General features: G+C 41.1%; 1 protein-coding gene across 2 annotated transcripts in view; it reads left to right on the forward strand.

Annotated features, from left to right (window-relative positions):
- Positions 1 to 23138, forward strand: part of LOC310962806 (DENN domain-containing protein 5B-like) — a 107395-nt gene that overhangs the window by 79274 nt on the left and 4983 nt on the right. For both annotated transcript variants that reach the window (XM_083935382.1, XM_083935383.1), the window contains 13 exons: positions 270 to 501; positions 4758 to 4908; positions 5817 to 5907; positions 8674 to 8805; positions 11021 to 11173; positions 11505 to 11586; positions 11734 to 11815; positions 12429 to 12557; positions 14238 to 14359; positions 15288 to 15433; positions 18589 to 18707; positions 20441 to 20628; positions 22629 to 22711. In XM_083935382.1, coding sequence (XP_083791508.1) covers positions 270 to 501; positions 4758 to 4908; positions 5817 to 5907; positions 8674 to 8805; positions 11021 to 11173; positions 11505 to 11586; positions 11734 to 11815; positions 12429 to 12557; positions 14238 to 14359; positions 15288 to 15433; positions 18589 to 18707; positions 20441 to 20628; positions 22629 to 22711 — 1710 coding nt within the window. The remainder of the gene's footprint in view (positions 1 to 269; positions 502 to 4757; positions 4909 to 5816; positions 5908 to 8673; positions 8806 to 11020; positions 11174 to 11504; positions 11587 to 11733; positions 11816 to 12428; positions 12558 to 14237; positions 14360 to 15287; positions 15434 to 18588; positions 18708 to 20440; positions 20629 to 22628; positions 22712 to 23138) is intronic.

Below are 23138 nucleotides of genomic sequence, written 5' to 3' on the forward strand. Positions count from 1 at the left end.
GTCCATAAACTCTCATTAAATGGCCCACGATGAAGTCCTAAAATGTCTTGTTTTGTCCACAACTCAAAGAGATTCAGTTTACTCTGTTAGAGGAGGAAAGAAACCAGAAACGAGAAGCTGAAATCAAATAATTTAGCATTTTTTTCAATAGAAATGACTCAAAACTACAGTATTAATTGATTATCAAAACAGTTTTGCGATTCATTCAACAGGCTGCACCTGTGGCTGATATCTGTAAATTGACAGTACATATATTTCTGTATCTCCAGGCCTCGTTCCTGTCGGACCAGCCGGAGCCCTACCTGCCCTTCCTCTCCCACTTCATTGAGACGCAGATGTTTGCCACCTTCATCGACAACAAGATCATGTCCCAGTGGGAGGAGAAGGAGCCACTGCTGCGCGTCTTTGACGCTCGCATCGACAAGGCCCGCCTCTACAACGTCCGTGCTCCCAGCCTCCGCTCCTCTAGCTACCAGAGGTGCTCCATCCTCAAGGAGTCTGGTAAGCACAGCACGTGGTCGAGTGAGGTTTGCTTCACACGATTACACATAAAACATCATTAAAATGGAAACAAAAGTAGTTGAAGAGACCTATCGAGAATAGTAGTGGTTGGAATTGGCAGCAGTAAAGGAGCTTATTGATCAGCATGCTGTACATGTCCGTCCGTCCTTCAAAGAATACCAATCGTCCATTAACCGAGGTCAGACAGGACTGCACTGTGCCATGCAATTTAAAAACACACATTAACACTCTGCATCCATCTGTCTGCCTCCTCCTCCATTTCTTCGTGCCCTCTTGTCTCTCATCTATTGTCTGGAAGCAGCTCAGCTCTCCCCAGTGACCAGAAAACCACATTTCTCATTTCTTCACATCACACAGCAAACACTCTATCACTCTCTCTCCCGCACACATAAGCACAAGCACACACTCTCTGATATCGTCCTACTGCAAGAGTGTGGTTCGGCCTTTTTTCCCCCTGATTTCCTTAATTAGTGCTGCTTGAGTTTCCCTTCTTTAAGCCTTTAATTTCTGCTGAAAATGCGTGTGTAGCAGGAGGCCAGGTCAGACTGGTGGAGGCCAACAGGGAATCTATGAGGCTGCAGAGAGTAGGACTGCAAGTGTATGTGATTTTGTAAAAACATGAGACTCTGATTTTCTTTCTTGATGTCACTGTTGCAAAGCTGGAGCAGGTTGCACTAGCTGTATATAAGTTTAAAGTTGGCCTGGCTATGACATAAGTGTTACCGCACCAAAAAGTTCTTACGTAGAGATTAATTGTTACTAAATTGTTATTTTTCATTATTATTTACGTATATATTTACACCCACTAACTGCCAGAGGGGTGAAAAGTCGCTCTCTAACTGATGCTTTCAACCAAACCTGGTCTGAGGAGGTTTTCAGCTCAGACTTAGAGCTCAGTGACGTAGACTTTGGTGTTAGATCGGCTCCTTAAAGCTCAGGGCAGACTAGACCTCCTTTCTAAGAGATACAGGTTCTCATCAGAGGGTCTTCACTATTTTATCGTCCTTGTTGGGCCTGATGTAAGTAATGTTACACAAAGAAGACGTGCACTTAGTGTTGCGCAGTGTGTCTGTTTCACTGTGATACTTTGCCCTGAGAACATATTATCATGCAAATATCCGGTGTTCTGTGCTATCAGCAGGGTTGTAGCTGCGCTCAATTAATTGTGCAATATGTTTGTGACGTTTCAGAGCTTTTTGCCCACTCAAACTGTCAAGGAAGGATTTTATAGTCTTTGAGGTAAAAGAAAACTCCCTGCTCTGTGAGACAGTGTAGAGTGGAGGCAGAGCGTCAGTCTTCCATGTGCTGTGCGTCTAAGTGTTACTTTTATATCACATGGAAAACGTATTTACTAAAGGTTATGGAATTATGGCCAGTGTGGTGTATTACCGTTTTGCATTCCCTGAAATATAAAATAAAGCAGTTTGGACGTTTTTGCATTTTTAAATCAGCATCACTCTATTGGGATTAATGGTGATCAATTATGCATTTGGCATAGTTATTTTTAGACAATATGCAGAATCTTTACACAATCTGCTATTCTTTTTTGAAAAAAAAGAAAATATGCGGCCCTTGATCTATCCAAGGGTGAGTCAAATGACGCGATACAATGCGCATTGAAACCCGAAAGTGAGCTTCGTGGTACCATTTAACCCTGATTGCGAGTTTCATATTTGTCGATCGAGGTTATCCAGAAAAACCCTGGGTATGTTCAGTAGGCTTCGTAGTACACGCCTCTGGTGGACCTGTTGCATAGCTAACTGAACCAACTGACAAAACAAATGCTAACTTGCTAATATATGACCTGTGTATATTCAAGACGAGGTTGGATTTAATTAATTCTATAATGTGGTTCGGTTATGTTAGCCAGATTTTTCTCACTCATCTTAACTGCATGGTCACTGCTATTTCTAAAACACACACACTGTATGTCTCCATGTATGTAGGAAGAATTACTGGAAGAGGATATGGTTAGCCTAGTTTAGCTTTGGTATACTGAAACAGGAGCCTGGCTCTGTCCAAAGGAAAAACATTTGCCTACCCAACACATGTTAAGCTGTTGCATTTACTGATTTATTTATTTTTTTCGCCACTTGGGGGCAGTGAAATACAATGTTAAGATAACGCTAACATATTATCTACTTAATAAGATGTTATGGCTAACAATTAAGCAAAGAGTTGCCTATTTACACTTTCAGCAGACACGGAACAATAGTGGTATTCATTTGGAGTCACTTTTCTTGCCACTGACTGGACATAAGTCTGTTTTTGGTCTCAACTAACTCCTGAGAAAAGATCTGGCTCTTTAGTTTTTTAACTCTCCACTGTGTTCACCAGCTATTCGCTAACTTTGTCTGTTGTTTGGTGCTGAGCAGGTAGTGCACAGTGGCTTTATTAGTGTTTTCTCTTAAAACACTAAAATGCTACATAGAGCTGAAGGGATCTGGTGGTGTACGTTCTCATCACAATGACACCTTTCAAATCAATTATTTTCTTCATTTTTAGTATGAAAATAATAGCGATTAGCGCAAGTTTAACCTGCCGACATAAGATTGATACCTATTTTTTCATCTGGCTCTTGGAAGAAAGCAAAGAAGCATCATTTGTCAAAAATATCTATTTATTTATCTATATATTGTGTCACAAGGTATACTGTGTGTATTGTTTACATCCACAATTAATTATCCAGAAAGAAAGAAAGAAAGCATTCCTTTACTAGTCCTGCAAGGTGACTGTTATCATATTACACACGCACAAACAGGACCTGTATACATGCATTAAATGGAGAGATGTCAAAATGAGGGGGCTGCCCCATGGAAAAGCACTCTGAGCAGTTGGGGGCTGGGTGCTTTGCTCAAGGGCACCTTGAAGGTACAGTCGCTCCTGAGCCAAGTGCTAATGGACTGCCATAGTGTTAATTCACCATTTCATACAGAAGCAGCTTCATAAGCTGTTATATAATGTGTCTGATATATCACATGATAATATTCAAAACACAGCTATTACTGTAGCTTTATATGACAGAACAAACAGTGATTGTGTCAACTTTCAGTTTGGCTCAATATTCTCAGTTTGGCAGGGTGTTTTAGCTCTGCTACAGATCCCTGCATTCTTTTGGTGTATGCGTGCATGTCGTCTGCTTGTGACCTGCACTCTTTCATGTCAATGGACCGAGCGATGTAAAGCTTTAATTGCAGATGGAGAGCTTATTTGGGGGCGATGGTGCATTGATGTACCCAATTATCCAGTTAATAGGCCTTTACCTCCGCCTGCCTTCCCCTGTGGCGACTCGCTCCGGTGCCCACACTCACTGCTCACTCCAGTATTAAGATAAATGCAGCAGCTTCTGTCCGACCACTTCAATCAGACACAAAACAAGTTCAGCGCCCGGGCAGGGCAACATAACCCAGACAGGTTAACAACAAGCAGTTACACTGACAGACGACCGATAATGCAGCGCGTTCGCTGTGTTTGGAGAAGATAAAGCAGGTGAAGGACACAGAAGGAAGAGTGAGTCTGTGTGTGTTTGTGGAGCCCTGAGGTAAGAGAGGAAGAAATGAATGGATCAAATAAAGAGAGAGAGGGAGGAGCATACTTCATCTGTGATTTATGATATAAAACAACCTGTTTTGAAGTCCTAATGAGCAGCTGTCAGAGCATGTTATGTTATGCATGCTCGTTAGACGTGTGTGCGTGAGATTTCTCATTGGTCATTGGTTTGTCAGGTCTTGTTCTCCATTGGTTTACATAAGGAAATGTGTTTACTATGTCTTAGGTTTCGAGATCTGGGAACAATTTTGGTCAATAATTTTACCATGTGAAAGCGCTCTCCGCTCTCTGACTTTGTACATTGAGTACAATGTCATATAATCCATATGATCAACTAACTGAAAAGAATGACAAGTTTGGTTTTTCTGTGCAGTCATTTGGTTTTCTGTGATGATATGGACTGCAGTAAAATGACTGCTAAAATTACGATTATCTATACTCTATACTTACACTGTTCATTTCATATTTCTGTTCAACGTTATTTAAAAAAAAAACTTAACTTAACATAACTCCTTCAGACACACAGAAGACATTATACAACTGTCTTCTCAGGCTTAGCAGTCCTCTTCATTACACGTCAGAAGAGTGGCTTTCCACTTTATTACAAGGATAGCCACAATATATTATTTTCAAATATCAGTTTTCCTCCAACACTCAGCTCTAAATGAGGGTGGTCTCCCCTACAGCTCAGACCATTGAGCAGCGGCTGATGAAGATCGACCACACCGCCATCCACCCACATCTGCTGAACATGAAGATCGGACAGGGCAAATACGAGCAGGGATTCTTCCCCAAACTGCAGGCCGACGTGCTCAACACGGGGCCAACCAATAACAAGTGAGTCAGCTTTCACCTTGTGAAATCCATGCTTATGCTTGTAATTGGAAACTTCCTACTTCTGAGTCAGGCTTGTAGTCAGGGCAGAAGTGTAATAGGAACATGTGTATCCGTGGATTTAAGAGGGGAACATATAGGGGACGGACTGAAAGTAGAGAGGTGAATGTGTGTCAATAAAGTTTACAAAAGAGAAAAAAGAAAAAGGCAATAGTGACCGTGAACATCAGCAACAACAAGATGGAGGCTCTGAAAGAACAGGCTCAACTGCAGTTACATCTTACTGCCACAGAGGCCGCCAGAAACAAGGTATCTTGCGTATTAATACTTTGAGTTACATTGTACCCATTTAGCTTTAGTAAAGACACCAGCATAGCTATGTGGTTACTGACACCACGGCAACCCATGCACATACGTCAGTGATGTCAAGTGAAGTCTCTTTGTTTGTTTGCATTTATTAATCATTTAAAATAAAAACAAAACTTATTTGAAAAATTGAATACTAATTTGTTTTTAAGGAGAAAAAATCTTTTTAAATTATAAAATGCGTGTGGTGCGGAAAAATCTGAGATTTTATTTTAATGCCATTTGGCCAAGTGTTGAACCCCTACATAGATATTCTGGTGAGGCATGCCCATCTACTGGCAATGGGAAAGGAGTCTATCACATATTATAGCAGGATTTTCCGCGTTTGAAAAAGCTACATGTACATATTTTGGTTGTAACAGCAAACATGCTTATTCACCAAACTGTGGAACTATTCTTTAAAGTGCATCAAACACATGAGTCATGGAGAAATCAATGATTTGACAACATTTCAAGACAGTTTCTGTGACTGGCAAAGTTTTAATAAATTTTATTTCAAAGGACTTCAAAATAACTAATGTAATTCCACATTGTTTGAGTTGCAGATGGTCTCATCGGACGGCGACAGCTCAGCGGAGGAAAGACCGTCACAGACAACAAACGGAGCACCTGGGCCTGGACAATGACCTGAAAGAGGTAGAGAAACCTTCACAGAACCAACCCATAACCTGCTCTCTGAGTGCCCCCTCCCCTCCTCTGTACTCTAACATGTAGACAGACATGTCTGTATTTTCTCTGTACGTCTCATGGTGTCATCTTTCAGTTTGTTTTTGTTCTGTAATTGAATTCCTGTTGCTTTATGTTTGAGCTTTCTTTGTTTCTTTTTCATCTGTTTTGAAGACTTCATGTGCATGCTGCTTTCTGTTGTCTTTTCCATTCTTCTCTTTTGTTCCTGTGCTCTCCTGTCTGCTCATGTGTCCTGTGCCTGTCGGGGGCGGGGCTCCGGTCGTTCCCCTCTTCCTCCTCCTCCTCCTCCTCAGCAGGTGGAGGGCTGTCTGGTCCTGCAGAACTCCATGGCATTTTGGGAGTGGGACAAAGCGTCCCCTCCACCTATCAAACCGCCTAAAAAATCTGCCTCTGCGTCCTGCCTGGTATGTGGTGGGGCTGTCTGTGTTGTGGATTTCCTCTCTCTGATCCCTCCATACCTCCACCCCATACTTGACACTTTGATGTTGTGTTAGCATTAGCAGCATAATCCAGCTCTGATACGGTGTAAAGAGAGTGAACAGTGAACATTGTATTCCTGTAAATCTCTAGTTCCCAGGTAGGCAATCTGAATCCTCCACTACTACCAACATAAAGAGGGAATGAAAAGTAGGGTTTGATTTGGCAGTTGCATAATTATCTGCAGGTTTTAGACAAAAAAATGGGATTCTAATTCCAGTCCTGGAATGTCCCACCTATGCTGTGTTTGAATGATGTAGTTGTTCTCATCTACATATCTTTAGTTTCTGCAATCAACTGAACTGATATAAAATCGTATTAATTAATTGCAGCTCATAAATAATAATAAAAATACATTTTATTAGTCTAAACGTGAATGTGACAAACACTGTGAAAGCGCCTGGACTAGTCAGAAGACTAGAAAGGCCGCTTTATAAGTACATGTACATTTACCAAGTACATTTGTCTAGTGCTTTTCAAAGGTACTCAAAGACACTACATAAAGCAATAACAATCAATACATTGAAAACAAGTACAAATAACAACAAGCAGGCTACAAGTGAGTACATTAAAAACAAGCAGGCTATATTTAAGAAGTAACTTACAGTAAAAAGATGCAAAATGATAAAATGGCTCAAAAGCAGGCCCATTTAAAAAGAAGAAGTGATGCAATAGAAATGATATAGTGGAATTATTGGGGGTTGAAGCTAATTCTAAAGAGATGGGTTTTGATGAGTGATTTGAAGGTGCTGGTCGGTGCGGTCATGGATGTGTGTGGGTTGTGAGTTCCAGAGGAAGGGGGCTGCAGCTATAAGTGTGTATTTTAGACACTTCAAAAATGAGCACATGCAGCCCGGGTTAGACTTCAACCCATCTTTGCTGCATGTCACCAGCCTTCTCTCTCTCTCCCATTTCCTATCATTCTTCAGCTGTACTCTCAAATAAAAGGCATACAAAGCCAGAAAACAATCTAACAAAAAAACAACCCAAAAACATCCATTTCAGTTGAAATGTACGCTATATTTTATATTTTATAACATTTTCACAGCTTTACCTGCTGTCAGAGCTTTCCTCCAGCTTCCAAAGAAACTTTCTCTTACAGCTGGTCCGTGTCCCTCTGCAGAAGTTCTTCTGTTCTACTGTGCTCATAAAGGCATCCTTTTGTCCCTACAGTGAGCGTTATTTCACCATTCCTGTTATAATCACTCAATCTAATTTTCTTGTATTTGTTTATTCCATAAATGGTTTAAAGTATGACTCAAACAGCTGGTCTGTGGAGTAATACAGCTGTGCTTTGTGTAGGAATATGTTTAGAAAATGTTGTGCCAAAGGAAAGGGCTGTCGGACAGCAGGTAAAGCTGTGAAAATATTCTAAATACAGCGCACATTTAAACTGATACTCGCGTTTTTAGGAGGGGTCTTTTTAAGGTGACTAAAGTGTGTTTTACTGCAGCTGCTGCCTCCGTCCACAGCAGCTCCTGTGTCACCTCCACGGGCAAATCCACTGGTAGCAGCAATTCCATTGAAATAGATAGAGTTAAGCCTAGATTCTCACTGTCATAAACTCAGGTGAGGTTCTCTGAGCTGAAACAAGCACCAATCAAAAGCAGAGCAAATGGAAAGCTTTTATTTCAAGGAATTACTCTGAGCTGTGGAACACTGTGGAAAAGTGGTGGTACTTCGGTCATGGCTTCAGTGGGAGACCTCCCAGCATGCCCCCTTCCTTAAAGGACACACCGGCTTTCTCTCCTCTCCTCTGTCACACCCCGTCTTCCTAACTCACATAACTCCTTTCAAGTGTTGAATTTTAACAGTGTGTCCCTTTAAAAACGACTGATTGAAGCATCTGTGCAGGTGGAAGCGAGCGTTTTTGACACATAGTTAACTCGCAGCAGGCGTGTGTGCGTGTGTGCGTGTGCGTGTGCGTGTGTGCGTGTGTGCGTGTGTGCGTGTGTGTGTGTGTGTGTGTGTGTGTGTGTGTGTGTGTGTGTGTGTGTGTGTGTGTGTGTGTGTGTGTGTGTGTGTGTGTGTGTGTGTGTGTGTGTGTGTGTGTGTGTGTGTGTGTGTGTGTGTGTGTGTGTGTGTGTGTACAAGGTTTAATGTCTCAACCTTTAGTGTGTGTGCATTCAAAGCTATGCAACACATTAAGCATTTCTCTTACAACAAGTTTCAAGTGTTCGTGTCTGACCAGAGTACATGTTCTCCAGAACTTACTCAATGGTTCTGTTTGATCTTCAGAAATACATGCAGGAGGCCCGAAGCCTGGGAAAGAACCTTCGACAACCCAAACTGTCTGATCTGTCTCCTGCTGTCATCGCCCAGACCAACTGGAAGTTCGTGGAGGGGCTGCTCAAGGAGTGTCGCATGAAGGTGATACATAAAAGCCCATCATGTCCCTGCCCTTAAAAAATGACCTGTGGTTCATTAGTGCAGTCTCTCATTGACCTCCTCACACCTTTCCTAATGCAGCCACACTACGTTTTCATTCTAAAATAGCGTTTCCAAACTTAAACAATCTCTGTCCACACAAATCTCTGTGTTTTAGCTCTGTATGAGAAATAATCTGCATCCATATTAAAGTGAAATTCCGTCATAAAATCTTCCCAGGGTCTTCCCACTCATCAAATAATACATTGAGACAATTTTTTTCATGTAACAACTATTGATGTATCCCTACACAGAGAACAAAGCACCAACAACGTAGTTTGAGAACACAGAGTTTATTTAAAGAGTGTTTTAAAGACTTACCTACTGGCCCCTGTACCAGCTCCTCTCATAGTAAAGTCCATTCAAGTGGATTACCAAACTCAATCCCAAAGGAAGGAGCCCATTGGTGCTTTGTTTTCTGTTTAGGGACTCTTCTCATGCTACTGCAGAGGTTTGCTGTTATTTTGAGCAGTATTAGTGGTTAAAAAAGCTGTTATGGGGTGGCCGGTGGTACAGTGGTTAGAGCAGTCACCCCATGTAAAGAGGACGAAGGTCCTCGAGGCAGCCACCACGGGTTCCACTCCGACCTGCGGTTACTCTGTGGTTGAAAAGAAAATAGTTGAGAGGAACAACAACAGCAGTGACGAGTCAGAGCAGAGATTTCTTCTCTTGGACTGTTGACTCTGGTGGAAGTGTTAGTGAAAGTAACTCATGAGTATAAGGTGGTCACAGGGACAGGGAGCATTATCCATCAGTGGAGGAAGTGATGACAAAGAGAAAGGATGAAATCACAGTCAGGTCTGTCAGCCTACCTAACTGATAAGAGTGACTGACGTGGGAGTCTGCGTCATCCTTTACAAACATCTCTGTTTCTGCCCGTCCACACTAAAACACAACCTGGAGTTTTCAAACCAAAACTGTATCAGCAGTGTCTCTGAAAATGTTGGAGTACTGTGGATGCGAGGTAAACTCAGGGCTGGCCTTAATTATATGTGATCTGATAGCGTCTTTCAGTAGAATCGTATGGTGATAAAATCATATATCAGGATACATTAGGTGGTCTAAATTGAAAATAAGAAACACATACTAACTCAAATTTACAAATGTATTTATTTTTTTCACTATAATTTGACTTAAAATGGTTATGTTCATTTTGAACTCAAGTTGTTAATAAAAGGAGAAAATACTTAATACCTTTCATTTGTTAGGTATTAAATTCACACATGGGTATACAAAAATACCATGTGGTTATTTCATATAGACTTGTTATGTATTGAATCACCAGAGAGCTCGCTCTATCCTGTATATCCTATATATCAGCATCAAGATATGCAATGACCTCTATTGGGATAGAAGATTTTGGCCATATTGTCCAGCCCTAAGCATGCGTTTTTCAACAAAAACCTAGCAGTGTGGATGCAGCCTCAGTCTCACACACACACACACACACACACACACACACACACACACACACACACACACACACACACACACACACACACACATCCCTCATAAATGATGCATACAGGGAGAGACAAAGGCAGTGTCTCGTGTTGCATGGACTTTAGATCTTATAAATCTCTGTCTTTAGTTATGAGGCCAGTCACTGTCACTCAGCCTGCTCCCAGAGGGAGCATCTTCTTTGGAACTGGAAACAATAAAAGATTTGATTAATAATGCAATTTATTCTTCTGGTATGAGAGGTACGCTACTGACTCTTATAAAAATATAAGTGAGTTTGAAATAGAATGAAAGACAATTTCTCTCTGTATCTTTGAAATATTGAGTTTGAATCATGGCTACGCTGTGCAGAGAACACTGGCATGATTCTACAATAAAAACAACAAGTTTACATCAAGTTTATCCCGTCAAACCATAGAGTTATTGTGATTCTATATTATGATAATAATTACAATGTTTATGTGTGTCTGTCTGTCTGTCTGTCTGTGGGTTTTCGTGTGTGTGTGCGTGTGCGTGTGCGTGTGCGTGCCTGTGTGCGTGCCTGTGTGTGTCTGTCTGTCTGTCTGTGTGTGTGTCTGTCTGTCTGTCTGTGTGTGTGTGTGTGGGTTTTCGTGTGTGTGTGTGTGTGTGTGTGTGTGTGTGTGTGTGTGTGTGTGTGCGTGCCTGTGTGTCTGCCTGTCTGTCTGTCTGTGTCCAGACCAAGCGCATGCTGGTGGAGAAGATGGGCCGGGAGGCGGTGGAGATGGGCCACGGTGAGGCCAACATCACTGGACTGGAGGAGAACACTCTGATTGCCAGCCTGTGTGACCTGCTGGAGAGGATCTGGAGCCATGGGCTGCAGGTCAAACAGGTCAGCACACACACACACACACACACTTGAAACATAAGTAAAGCTCATAAAGCTGTGCATGTCTTAATCAGATTTATAATAGAGCAATGCGAAGGCACACACCCACAGGTGCTGTCAGTATAGACACACTGCACTTAATCAGGTTTGTATGAGCATATTGGATATTGAGGCTAAGAGGTTATTGCCTGATGAATCCTCTTTGTGTGTATAATCTTTCCCTTCACCAGCGAGTGCATTAGCTGTCTTTGTGTGTGTGCAGGACAGACAGTGCGTGCGCGTGCGTGTGTGTATTGTGATTTTGGTTCCCTGACACACTTCTCTGATGTTTCAGGGGAAGTCGGCCCTGTGGTCCCACCTGCTGCACTACCAGGCTCGAGAAGAGAAGCTGGAGCAGCAGCAGGCAGAGTCACCAGGTAATACACACACACGCGCACAAACACATACACACACACACACACACACACACACACACACACACACACACACACTGTCTGTCCTACACTGTCTAACAAACGTGTGATTTTAACAAAGCCAGCATATCCTGTATTTCTCTCCCACAGTGTCACAAGTTCCTGAGAGGAGGAAGTCTGACTGTTCCATAGCGATGCCGTCTCTGCGCGTGTCTCTCATACAGGATATGAGGTATTTCATTACTTTATTACAGAAACAGGTAATCAAAGAGATTACATGTACTGTAGCAATTATTTCCCATTTGCAGTGATCTGATTTCAGAAAGGATTTCTGACAGCTCATGGAAGGGAGAACAAGCTCTTCTTTCTAAAGTGGCATCTTTAGACTGAACATTTAGTAAATCAAAGAAAATATGTTGGCAACTATTTGCATTGTTTTGAATTTTTCAAGCAAAAATGCCACTGCTTCTGAATGTTTCTTCCTCAGTCTGGCTCACCACTTACAGTGCTGGGATTTTTTTCCTCACTTCTGCCATCTCCACTATCAGGCATAGCAACGCCAAAGACAATTGTGATTGGTTTAAATACAAACAAGCTTTTTTTTCCCCCAATCCAAGAATGATAAGCAGGTAAAGCCACACTATACTCCAGGAATGTTATTTATTTGGCCCAAAACAGGTGATTTATTATATAAACAGTCGACAGGAGTAGGGATGTAAGGATTAGCGCATTTTGCCATAACATAACGTCACAGTTTCATAACCGTGTAGAAGCTATGATACCAATGGTGTCCTGATTCCTGTATTGTTGCCCTGTGAAAACCACTCTGTCTTCTGTCTCCTCAGGCATATCCAGAGTATGTCAGAGATAAAGACAGATGTGGGACGAGCGAGAGCCTGGATCCGTCTGTCCCTGGAGAAGAAGCTGCTCTCTCAACATCTCAAAAAGCTGCTGTCCGGACAAGCCTTAACCAAGTGAGCGCACACACGATGGGCGCACACACGACCACATACACTCGCTCTCTGAGAGGCAACTGTAGGCTACTAATATCAGTACATGTCTCACAACATGAGTTACTGTAAACAAATCACACCATTGTGAAAATCCAAACAAAATGAATATCATAAAGTGTGAAGAGATCCATAGATTTGACATGAAAGCTGTTTTACTGGATAACTGCACTCCTTCTGAAGGTGCTGTTAATCTCTCTTTCCCTTTCATCTCTTGGGAGTTGTCCCTCAGCACATCCTCTTTTTCCAGGAGATGATAGGTTCCACTAAATCTGTTCAGTTTTTTTCTAACAAGCCCTGGATCATCAAAGTCCTGAAAGTCACGTTCATGAAAAGAAAACAGCATTTACCTCAGGGAACAGGACTGAGTGCAAAATCAATTCAGAACAAGCTGAATAAACAAATAAAAGAGGCCAATAGAGTGTGCAAGGAGAAGGTGTTCAAACTCTGGCTGGCCTCCCTGATAATCCAAACATACCCAGATCTAAGGCAAAGCACCTCCAGCATGACAGAAAACTTAGCATCCTCACACTCCTGAGTGCATAAACCCTAGTTTAATTTTTTTACCAACATCTTTAAGCACACTTAACCCCATTGGACATCTTAGCTAGCGACGGAGTTGTGAGGGAACAGACTGTATCAGGCTAAAGTTAGCTAATATCAGCCCTAACAGACACCGAGAAGCGTTACACACACACACACTAGTAATGTCAACACTGATAACATTGAACATTTTTAATATTTAAATTGAAAACAAAATGATCACAGACGAGTAATTTAAGTCATCATGTCAAGTCTTCAAGTTCAAATCAAGTTGAAAGTCATCGAAACACTGACTTCAGTCAAATTAAGTCCAAGTCACCAAGTCTCATGTCCACATCTCTTCAATTTGATCAATTAAGAAAGGTGTAGTGGTTAGCGCTGTCGCCTCACAGCAAGAGGGTCACAGGTTCGCATCCCGACCTCGGCCTTTCTGTGCGGAGTTTGCATGTTCTCCCCGTGTCTGCGTGGGTTTTCTCCGGGTACTCTGGTTTCCTCCCATAATCCAAAGACATGCATGTGTTAGGTTCATTGATGAGTCTAAAATTGCCCGTAGGTGTGAATGGTTGTCTGTCTCTGTACGTCTCTGTGTGCCCTGTGATAGACTGGCGTCCTGTCCAGGGTGTACCCCGCCTTACGCCCGATGTCAGCTGGGATCGGCTCCAGCACCCCCCCGACCCCGGGATAAGCGGTTGAAGATGAATGAATGAATGAATTCCTCACTTCCTCGCTCCTCTAGTTGGTTACAAGTAATACATTTCTAACCGTCAGCTGCACTTGAGCCAACATGAAGACAGTGGAGTTTGAACAGCTGATAATGATATGGTGAAGTGATATATATATTTGTTTTTTGTTTTTTTTAAGATTATTTTTTTGGCAGTTCCCAAGCCTTTATTAGATAGGACAGACAGGAAATGGGGTGAGATAGAGAGAGAGGGGAGACATGCAGCCCAGGGCGCGGGTCGGACCTGCGGCCGCTGCCTCGAGGACATTCAGCCTCCTAACATGGGTTGACTGCTCTAACCACTGTGCCACCGGCTGCCCCACGAAATGATATTTTGGAGTCTTTGGACCTGATCTGACCTGGCTGTGCTGTGTCTACAGGAAGCTGTACAAGCGTTACGCCTTCCTGCGCTGTGAGGAGGAGAAGGAGCAGTTCCTCTTCCACTTGCTCTCTCTCAACACTGTCGACTACTTCTGCTTCACCAGCGTCTTCACCACCATCAGTGAGTGCTTCCTCAGCTCAATATGACCTCTGACCTCTCTCCAATCAGAGTTTAGCTTCCCTGCTAAATTCCAATCTCAGCTGTAATTCAAACATTACCACAACATAAGTCACAGACTGACCAGCTCTGCATATGTTTGTGAGAAATGGTCATGCCTTATTCAGGAAACATAATAAGTTAAAGGTTGAATATTACATAATACATACACAACAACATAATAGTGTCAGGCTGATTTATAGAACAGCAATACTTTCGTTCTGAACCCCTCAAAACTTCCTGTGGGTGTTTTTAATATAGCTTTTAATAAAGATTCTACATATTCAACCTTTAAGTCTTAACTTCTGTCTAAGAACAAATTAAGAACTTGTGTCATGAATTGATTTGCAACTATTTTGTTGTGGCCAGTTGTTAGCCATAAAATAGCAAATCAAATAAAACTTTAACTATGATATAAATATGATAAATAAAATATTCCAACAGAGATGTTATATGTTCTTTGTAGTAACCTCACTGACTCCTGTGGGCTTCTACAAACCACTGTATTCCACCGGTGAAATATCCAGAGATCCACCTCCAGAAACTCTTCTTCCTGCTTGTTCCTCTGAGTTATTTGGTGGATGTCAGCTTCTAGATGAATGTGATCAATGGCTGTCTAAACTTTTAGAATGAATCAACCATGAGGATGCATCTACAGATAAATCAAAGATTTAAAACTAAATGTCTCATTGAGCTCACAGAGCAGCTTAGCCTCTTATTCAGATGAATGAACACACACTGTATCTGATCTGTCATCCTGTTCCCTCCCTGCTGCACTGTGTTTGCACTCAACCTGGGATTTCATAATGAAATCCACCCAGTTACACCAGCCACATTGAGTCTAACTAGCATTTGTGTCTTTATCTCTCTGACATGGTTTTTGTCCCCGCAGTGATCCCGTATCGAGTCGTCATCATCCCCATCAAGAAGCTGAGCAACGCTATGACCACCTCCAACCCCTGGGTGTGTGTGTCAGGAGAGCTGGGAGACTCAGGCATCATGCAGATCCCCAAGAACGTCCTGGAGATGACCTTTGATGTGAGTGGTGTGACCTTTGACCTCTCACTGAGTCACTCTGAGTGCTGTTTGGGTGGTGGTGGTGGTGGTGGTGGTGGGGTTTTGTGTGTTGGACATGATCTCCTCTGTTTACATCCTCCGTCACTGTGACACCTTCACACTCATGCATGCATGTTATTGTTTATGTTCATTAAAGGGTCATTCCGATGTATCTGCTAATTCTCCTTTCATTTACCTTCACTATAATCTATACAAAGTCCTACTCGTTCTACGTTCTGTTTCCTCACAGTAACCACTGTGACAGCACTAATGTAGTTAAGAAGACGACCATGTTTGACCACACATAATTGTGAATGACAGGCTGAATACTGATCAATCCATTCGTGAGAAGATTGTTCCCAATCCCCCCCAGTGACAAGACTGTCTGTTTTGACTCTGCATTTAACTCTTTATTTGTCAATGTTCATGAATTCAAGGTTAAAGAACGGCATTGTATACATTCTATTTTGCTTCTGAATTAGCCACCTTGAATTTTTTAACTTTGAATTTTTTTATATGGAATTTTAAAGTAAAAAATGTTTAACCTTAAATTTATAAACATTGAAAAACAAAGACTTAAAGTCACAGTCAAAACATTCAGATACATGTTTACAATGCATAAACATACAGTGCTAGAAATTCAATAGCTTTTTAATTTCAAAATCCAATGACACAGATTTCAGCCATGCACACGTTATTATTAGACACACTTCAGGTGTTCTCACTTTCAGTTTGACCTGCAGCTAAAGTGCTGTAGGTCGGGATAAACTGTTGGTTTGTTCACAGTAGGGCTGATACGAGGTATGATATGATATGAGGGTGATATGACCATATACCTATATCATCAAAATAATACAAGTTAAAAAAAATTTCAAACCTTTATGGAAACTACTTAAAAGTTCACTGAGGTTGCCCTCATTTGCTGTTGTGCGACAGACAAAAGTAGTTACAAAACAAAAGATGAAATACAAAGATAAAGATGGGGAAAACAAGGATAAAACAGGCAATGAGCTCAAACAGTTACACGTATCACAGAGCACTGATCTTTAAAGTGTGTTGAATGTGATTTCATCATCAGGACAATCTCTCCAAGATCAGAACAGGCTCTGAGGGCATTAAGCATGAGTCATTTAAAGGGGTTTGATAGGGTCCAATATTCCAGTCAGCATCAATGTGATGTAAAGTGTTAGTTTACCAATAAAGGCTGGGTAAATAAACACATACCAATGTTTGATACTTATCTCTGCAAGAGAAACTTCAGAACGAATCATATATATTTTTCTGTGTAGTTTCTGGTGAAAAACAGCTGAACTGGGTCAAGCTAACATTTACAACATATGGACAGTGCTTGACTATTTTTTACGATCATTGTTACTTGATCATGTTACTTTCATTTTGTACTAAAGTTCTTAATAAAATTTAATTTGTCCTAATTTGTTTTTTAAATTTTTTTGGTAAGTATGTAACTCACACAGGAGTATGATAAAAACATGCTATATTGTGACAAATATCATAATGAAGATGTGAAATGACCTGTATCAGGATAGAAGATTTTGGACGGATCACCCAGCCCCAGCTGTGTCTCCGTCGCCCTAAGACTTGATTGTGGCGATCTCACAGTGTTCCCAGATCTCAGTCATGACTCTGCTGTGCACAGTGGTATCATAACTGATAGAACAGATGAGAACTAAGTTGTATTTAACCAGAATTAACTTATAAAATAAAAATAAAATATGCATTACCTGAGCTATGGACAGGCAGGAGCTGCTTTATTCTCAACATTTCAGTCATCTAATGAATGGACATGCACAAACTATAGTGCATATTTTGAGTGCAGAAAGGATTAAAGTAGTGTGTCTACAGTAAATAGACTTGTAATGGTCAAATCCCACATAAATCTACCCTTGCTGCTGTCTTCCTCACGCTGCATGTTGATGTTTTGATTCTGTTTGCATGAGGGATGATGTTGTTGCTTTGGTTCTGAGATCCCCACGCCGCCATTTTGATTGTCCATCGTTTGTGTCATAACAAGTGTTTCCATCTCCCTCAGTCTGCTTTCAGGCCTCACACGCACATCTGCGCCTTGTTCAAGGTTAGAGGAAGTACCTGCTCCCTTCTCATCCATCTCCCATGATCTTCGTCCGTCCGTCTGTCTGTCTGAAATGTTTCTGTTCCAGTCCTCCTGTTGCCTCCTCTGCAGGCATCGTTGTCCTCTTTGCTTCGGATCGGGTCATAGTCGCTCTGCTAAAAATTGTTTTCAGAATAGAACACCACCTTCAATTCAGCTGCACCCTTACATCTCAATGATTAGCACTGCTAATAACTACGAGAGAATGTGATTAAAGATAGATGTTTAATGTAGCCCACACTATTATAACACTATTCTATTTACTTTAAAGGTTGAATATGTAGAATCTTTATTAAAAGCCATATTTCAAAAAAATATATAAATATACACCAACGGGGCATTTTGAGGGGTACAGAATGAAAGTATTGATTTTCATAAAAATGTAGTCTTAGTGACTAAATTTAGTCTGAATGAATAGTTAAATTTTTTTAACGGGTTCGACAATGACTTTCTGTCCCGTTTTGTTTCCATGGTAGCAGCCAATAGTGTTGGGCGTTGCTGGTTGCCTGGGTTGTCTGTTGTTGCTACAGAAACAAGAATCATGTTAAGTTGAGAGCTAGCTAATGGATTCCACAGCACTCACAGAAAGACTTCAGTTGAAGACTGGCTAACATTAAATACTGTTGTTAAATTAATTGATTAGTCCAAATGAGTGGTTCCCCTGTTTGATTCATCACTGACATGGAGCAGGCTGATCACTGACACACTCTGCAACAAATCTGGCAACCCGACTGCTGGAACTATTTTTTGTTGTTGTCACTACGATCTTGAGACACTAGATGGAGGTGTTCTGCTCATTCTCCACATTCAACCTTTAACTAAAAGACAGTGAAATATTAGTAAACTGGAGGGAGGTTCTTGTATGTTCATGTGTAGACAGCAGCAGTAATAACAGTTATTGTACATTAGCTGATTGTTCACTGATAAAGTATATAAAATAGGATTTGAAATTTGCAAGCTGAAATGAATTCAAATAATCAACTAGTTTTTCTCTGTGCTGTGTGTTTAGTGTCAGAACCTGGGGAAGCTGACCACGGTGCAGCTGGGTCACGATAACGCCGGCCTCCTGGCTAAATGGCTGGTGGACTGTGTCATGGTGCGCAATGAGATCACAGGACATACTTACAGGTGAGTGCAGGCTGTGTGAACGTCATTTGTCAAAAAAAAAGCTTTTGTTGAGCTTTTAACCAGTCATCACCACGACAACTGCAGGCTCTCCATTTGCTGAGGGAGTCTTTGAGGTGTGGTTAAAAAGCTCAAGAAAAAGAGATCATTTGTGAGTTTTAGGTGGTTGGCTGTGCAGAGTCACATCCTGGGATCCTCTGGTTCATTACGTGTTCTTAAATTCAATTCAATTTTATTAATAGTGCCAAATCATAACATAAGATAAAAGTTATCTCGGGACACTTAAGATATGGAAATTTATTTAGGATTTACATAGACCCAACAATTCCCCCGTTGTGCACACAGTGAGGATGAAAACCTTCCCTATAACAGGCAGGAACGTGGAACAGACCCAGCTCTGTGGAGGATGGAAATCTGTCTGCACCGGTTAGGGGGGAAAAAAAGGAGAGAGAAAGAGAGAAAAGACAGACAGATGGACCGATACAAAGACAGACAGAGAGACACATACAAACATAGACAGACAGAGAGACAGTCCCAGAGATGCAAACAACCACAAAAGTAACAGTAACTATAATAATATTTATAGTAATGTGAATATGACTTATATGTTATGGCAGTTAATACAGCAGAATAGTAGAAACAAGCGCAGCTAAAGTGATATGACAGTATGACATATGACAGAATATGACAATGATAATAATTATGGTGGTAAATAGGATCAATAATGAGTAGTGGTAATAACAGCTGTGATACAATGGGAAATATTACTGATGATGTTTTTATGGCTACATATGTTATAATTTATAAGACTAATGATAGTATATATGAGTAATTTCCTTGTGGGAGTCATCCCAAAGGATCAATGAAGAGAAGTCGAAGTTTAGTCTAAGTCTAATAGTAATAACAGCAGCAGGAAGCATCATGCAGGACCACGGCAGCAGGCACCACCATGATCAGCGACCTGCGAGAAGACAAAGAACAAACAACTCCGGGGAAGAAGTTGAATTAGTAACATGCATTGATGAGACATGACTGATACAGACGGAGAGGAGAGAAGCTCAGAGTATCAGGAACAGAGTTATTCCCCGGCAGACTCGGCCTATAGCAGCAGAATTAAGCATCAGCATAGGGCCTTCTGAATGGTTCGTACCTCTGTTCTTATGATGATGAATCCCATTTCCTCGTAAGTTTAAAGTGTGTGCTAGATGACCCTAATCAGCAGGTCACCACCCCCCAATCCCCATAAGAGGGCATCAGACTGCTGGACCATGTTCAGCCACACACAGAAATGGAAAAGAAAAGTTGAGAGAATCAAGTCAAGAATGCCTAAACAAAAGTCTACTAAGGGTGTAAAACAAAACCTTAAACAGTTCTGAAGTTGAGGTAGTTCTGTAGGAAGTGAACGCCAAAAGAGCTGTCAGGTTTAGTAGAGACAGTAGTGTTGTTCATCCCCATTCAGCTCCCCCTGGTAGTGCATAGCCCCCAAGTGTCAACGTTGTATTCTTACTGCTACATCGAGGGTTCAAGTCCAGCTCTTTGCTGCATGTTGTTTTCTTTCTCACCTTTTCCCTGTCTCTGTTCAGCTGGACTATCCAATAAAGGCTAAAAAAAAATAATGAAAATAATTATTAAAGAAATATTATAAAAGCTAAAAATATTCTTGAAATTTAAATCCTATAGTTGTATACAGCTATATAAACCCAATAACCATCTTTGTCGTCTGCGTCTCCCCCCAGATTTCCATGTGGTCGGTGGCTTGGTAAGGGAGTGGACGACGGCAGCCTGGAGAGGGTCCTGATCGGGGAGCTGGTGGTGCCCAGTGGAGAGGAGGACTCTGGGAGAGGCTGTTACACACCCCCGCTGCAGCGCTCGCCATCCCAGACCAGACGCATCAGCATCACGTCACTGTCTGGACGGGGATACAGTCAGTATCTGTCAGGGCCGGGGCACATGTGGGGAAATACAGCACAGCTGTCCGCTCACAGCTGGTGACCAATCTGCTTATACACAGAAGAGTTTATGATAAATAACACCTAACAGTCAGTCCCCCATCAACCCCACAAAACACAGAGAAAATGAAGTACCTGTTCATGCGTATCGTTTGGAATGAAGCAGTTGTTTTAAGCAAATTCTTAAAATGAACATATTAACGACACCAGTTTAGTACCAAATGACATATTTAACTGATATATTTAAAAAGCCATTTTAATGTTGCTGATGAGATTAACTGTTAAATGGTCAATTAATTAAGTCAAAGTAAATACATTATAATGAAATTAATAGTTTGATTTACTTTTTCTTAGTTTTATAAACTAATGTATTGACTTTTTGGTCTCTAACTGCTTGTGCTTTAACATTTACAGTTTTATGATCAGTTGTAAAACCGCCCTTTCAGTAAAATAATAGAATACTTTTAATAGAATTAGAAATTTTTATTATCAATTATTAATTCATCATTTAAAGACAGAATAAGGAAACTTAATGGCAAATGAAGTGATCTTTTTACGACGTATGACTATAACTTCATTAATCCACCATTTAAATGCTCTTTCTTAGCCCTTTTTTGAAATGTATCAGTTTACTGATAACAATGAAACACAGGAGTGGTCTACTCTATTCCAGTGGCACATTCCACACTTAATGTTTCAAAGGAATGAAGTGATGCAGAGAATTATTAAATCCTCAGGCAATGCTGTGTTCACACCACCGACGTTTCACCTGAATTACACGATTACATACAAAGTCATGCACGCAAACTCACAAAATTTGCATAATTCACATTGACACAACTCAAGCGATCAAATTTGTGAGTAACGTAACCTGTGAATTGATGTATTGTGTGAACACAAAGTGTAAATGAAATACAGTGAGTGCTAACAGCCAGGACACAACCTCTGTGTATAAAGACTTCTTCTCTGTGCTTATAGACCACTTCACAGTAAACAAACATCAAAACGTGTCCCAGTTTACTTCCTGTTGCAGTGCAAGGACACTATGAAAATCCTTTTCAACCTTTATTCAATTGAATACACTACAAAGACAAGCTATTGAATGTTCAAGCTGAAAAACTGTATTTTAATTATTATTGTTGTAAATACAACAGCACAGACCCCAGACTGTTGAGCAACAGAAGTCGAACATCAAGCAACAATGTTAAAGAATTCCATCTACAAAGCTTCAACAATTAGTGTCCTCAGTTCCCAAACACTTAGAGTGTTGTTAAAAGGAAAGGTGTCTTTGTAGTGTATTCAATTGACTGTAGAAAAGGATTTGCAACTCATTGTATTCTGTTTTATTTACGTTTTACACAACTTCCCAACTTCATGTGAACTGGGGTTTGTAATAAAACATCTTTGTTATCAATAACTAACAAACCATCAAACTGGTAATGATACTTAATAATATTCAGGAGGACTAAAGTTATGGAGCTCTATCAATAAGACCTGCTCAGTTCGCTCATGTGTCAGGATGTAGCCGCTGTCTTGAGCTAAGCTGTATAGAGACCAATAACAAGGAAAACAGACATGCACGCTTGGGTAAAAACATCAGTAAACCCCAATTCAGTTCAGTTCAGTTTTATTTACAGAGCCAAATCCTAACAAAGGTTATCTCAGGACACTCTGTCATAGAGACCCAACAATTCTCCATCACACAGTGGCAACCAAAACCTTCCCTCACACACATTTTTCAGTCCAAGGTTGAACACCACAGATATGGTGTTCTTCAGCTCCATTAACTTCAACAGAACTGACACTAAAGCAACATTCTCATGAGTAATGACCGTTCCTCCTTTCATATGTTCTTTGTTGCAGTAAACTGTATGTGAATGATGACATGACAGGAAGTTATCATAACCTTGGCAGTTGACTAGCAATGGAATTCTAACAAAAGGCTCTACTAATGCAGCGCTTTTACTGATTCCAGAGCCGACTTCAGCCCAAATCCAAGAGGCCATCGGGGAGGCTGTGAACAACATCGTCAAACACTTCCACAAGCCGGAGAAAGAGGTGAGGGACTGTTTTTCACCACGACAGTCCACCCTGCAAATGTTTCTCCTATACTAATCTCTGTTTTGTTCTGCTTTTTGTTGACACTGACTGCTTACTGCACTCCACAAGAATGTCCCTTTAGACTGCTGCATGCTTTTGTTTATCACACTGAGCTTTTTACCAATCTGGCTTTAACAGGAAGTTAACTGGAAAAAAGTGAATAAAACAACACTGACGTACACAGAAAAGGGAGACACTGTATTTGTGCAGCACTGTGTTCTGTAGGCCTAAACAGAAAATAAAGAGAACATTCACCTCTGATTTTTCATGTGAAGTCATATTCAAAACAAAAACATTTGCCACAGTGACATCCATGCCACAAAAAAAACGAGCACTCTCACAATGAAAAACCTGCAGCAGTTCAATGAAACAGGGTTCCCACGCA

Source organism: Echiichthys vipera (assembly GCF_963691815.1).
Source record: "Echiichthys vipera genome assembly, chromosome: 20".
NCBI classification, from domain to species: Eukaryota; Metazoa; Chordata; class Actinopteri; order Perciformes; family Trachinidae; genus Echiichthys; species Echiichthys vipera.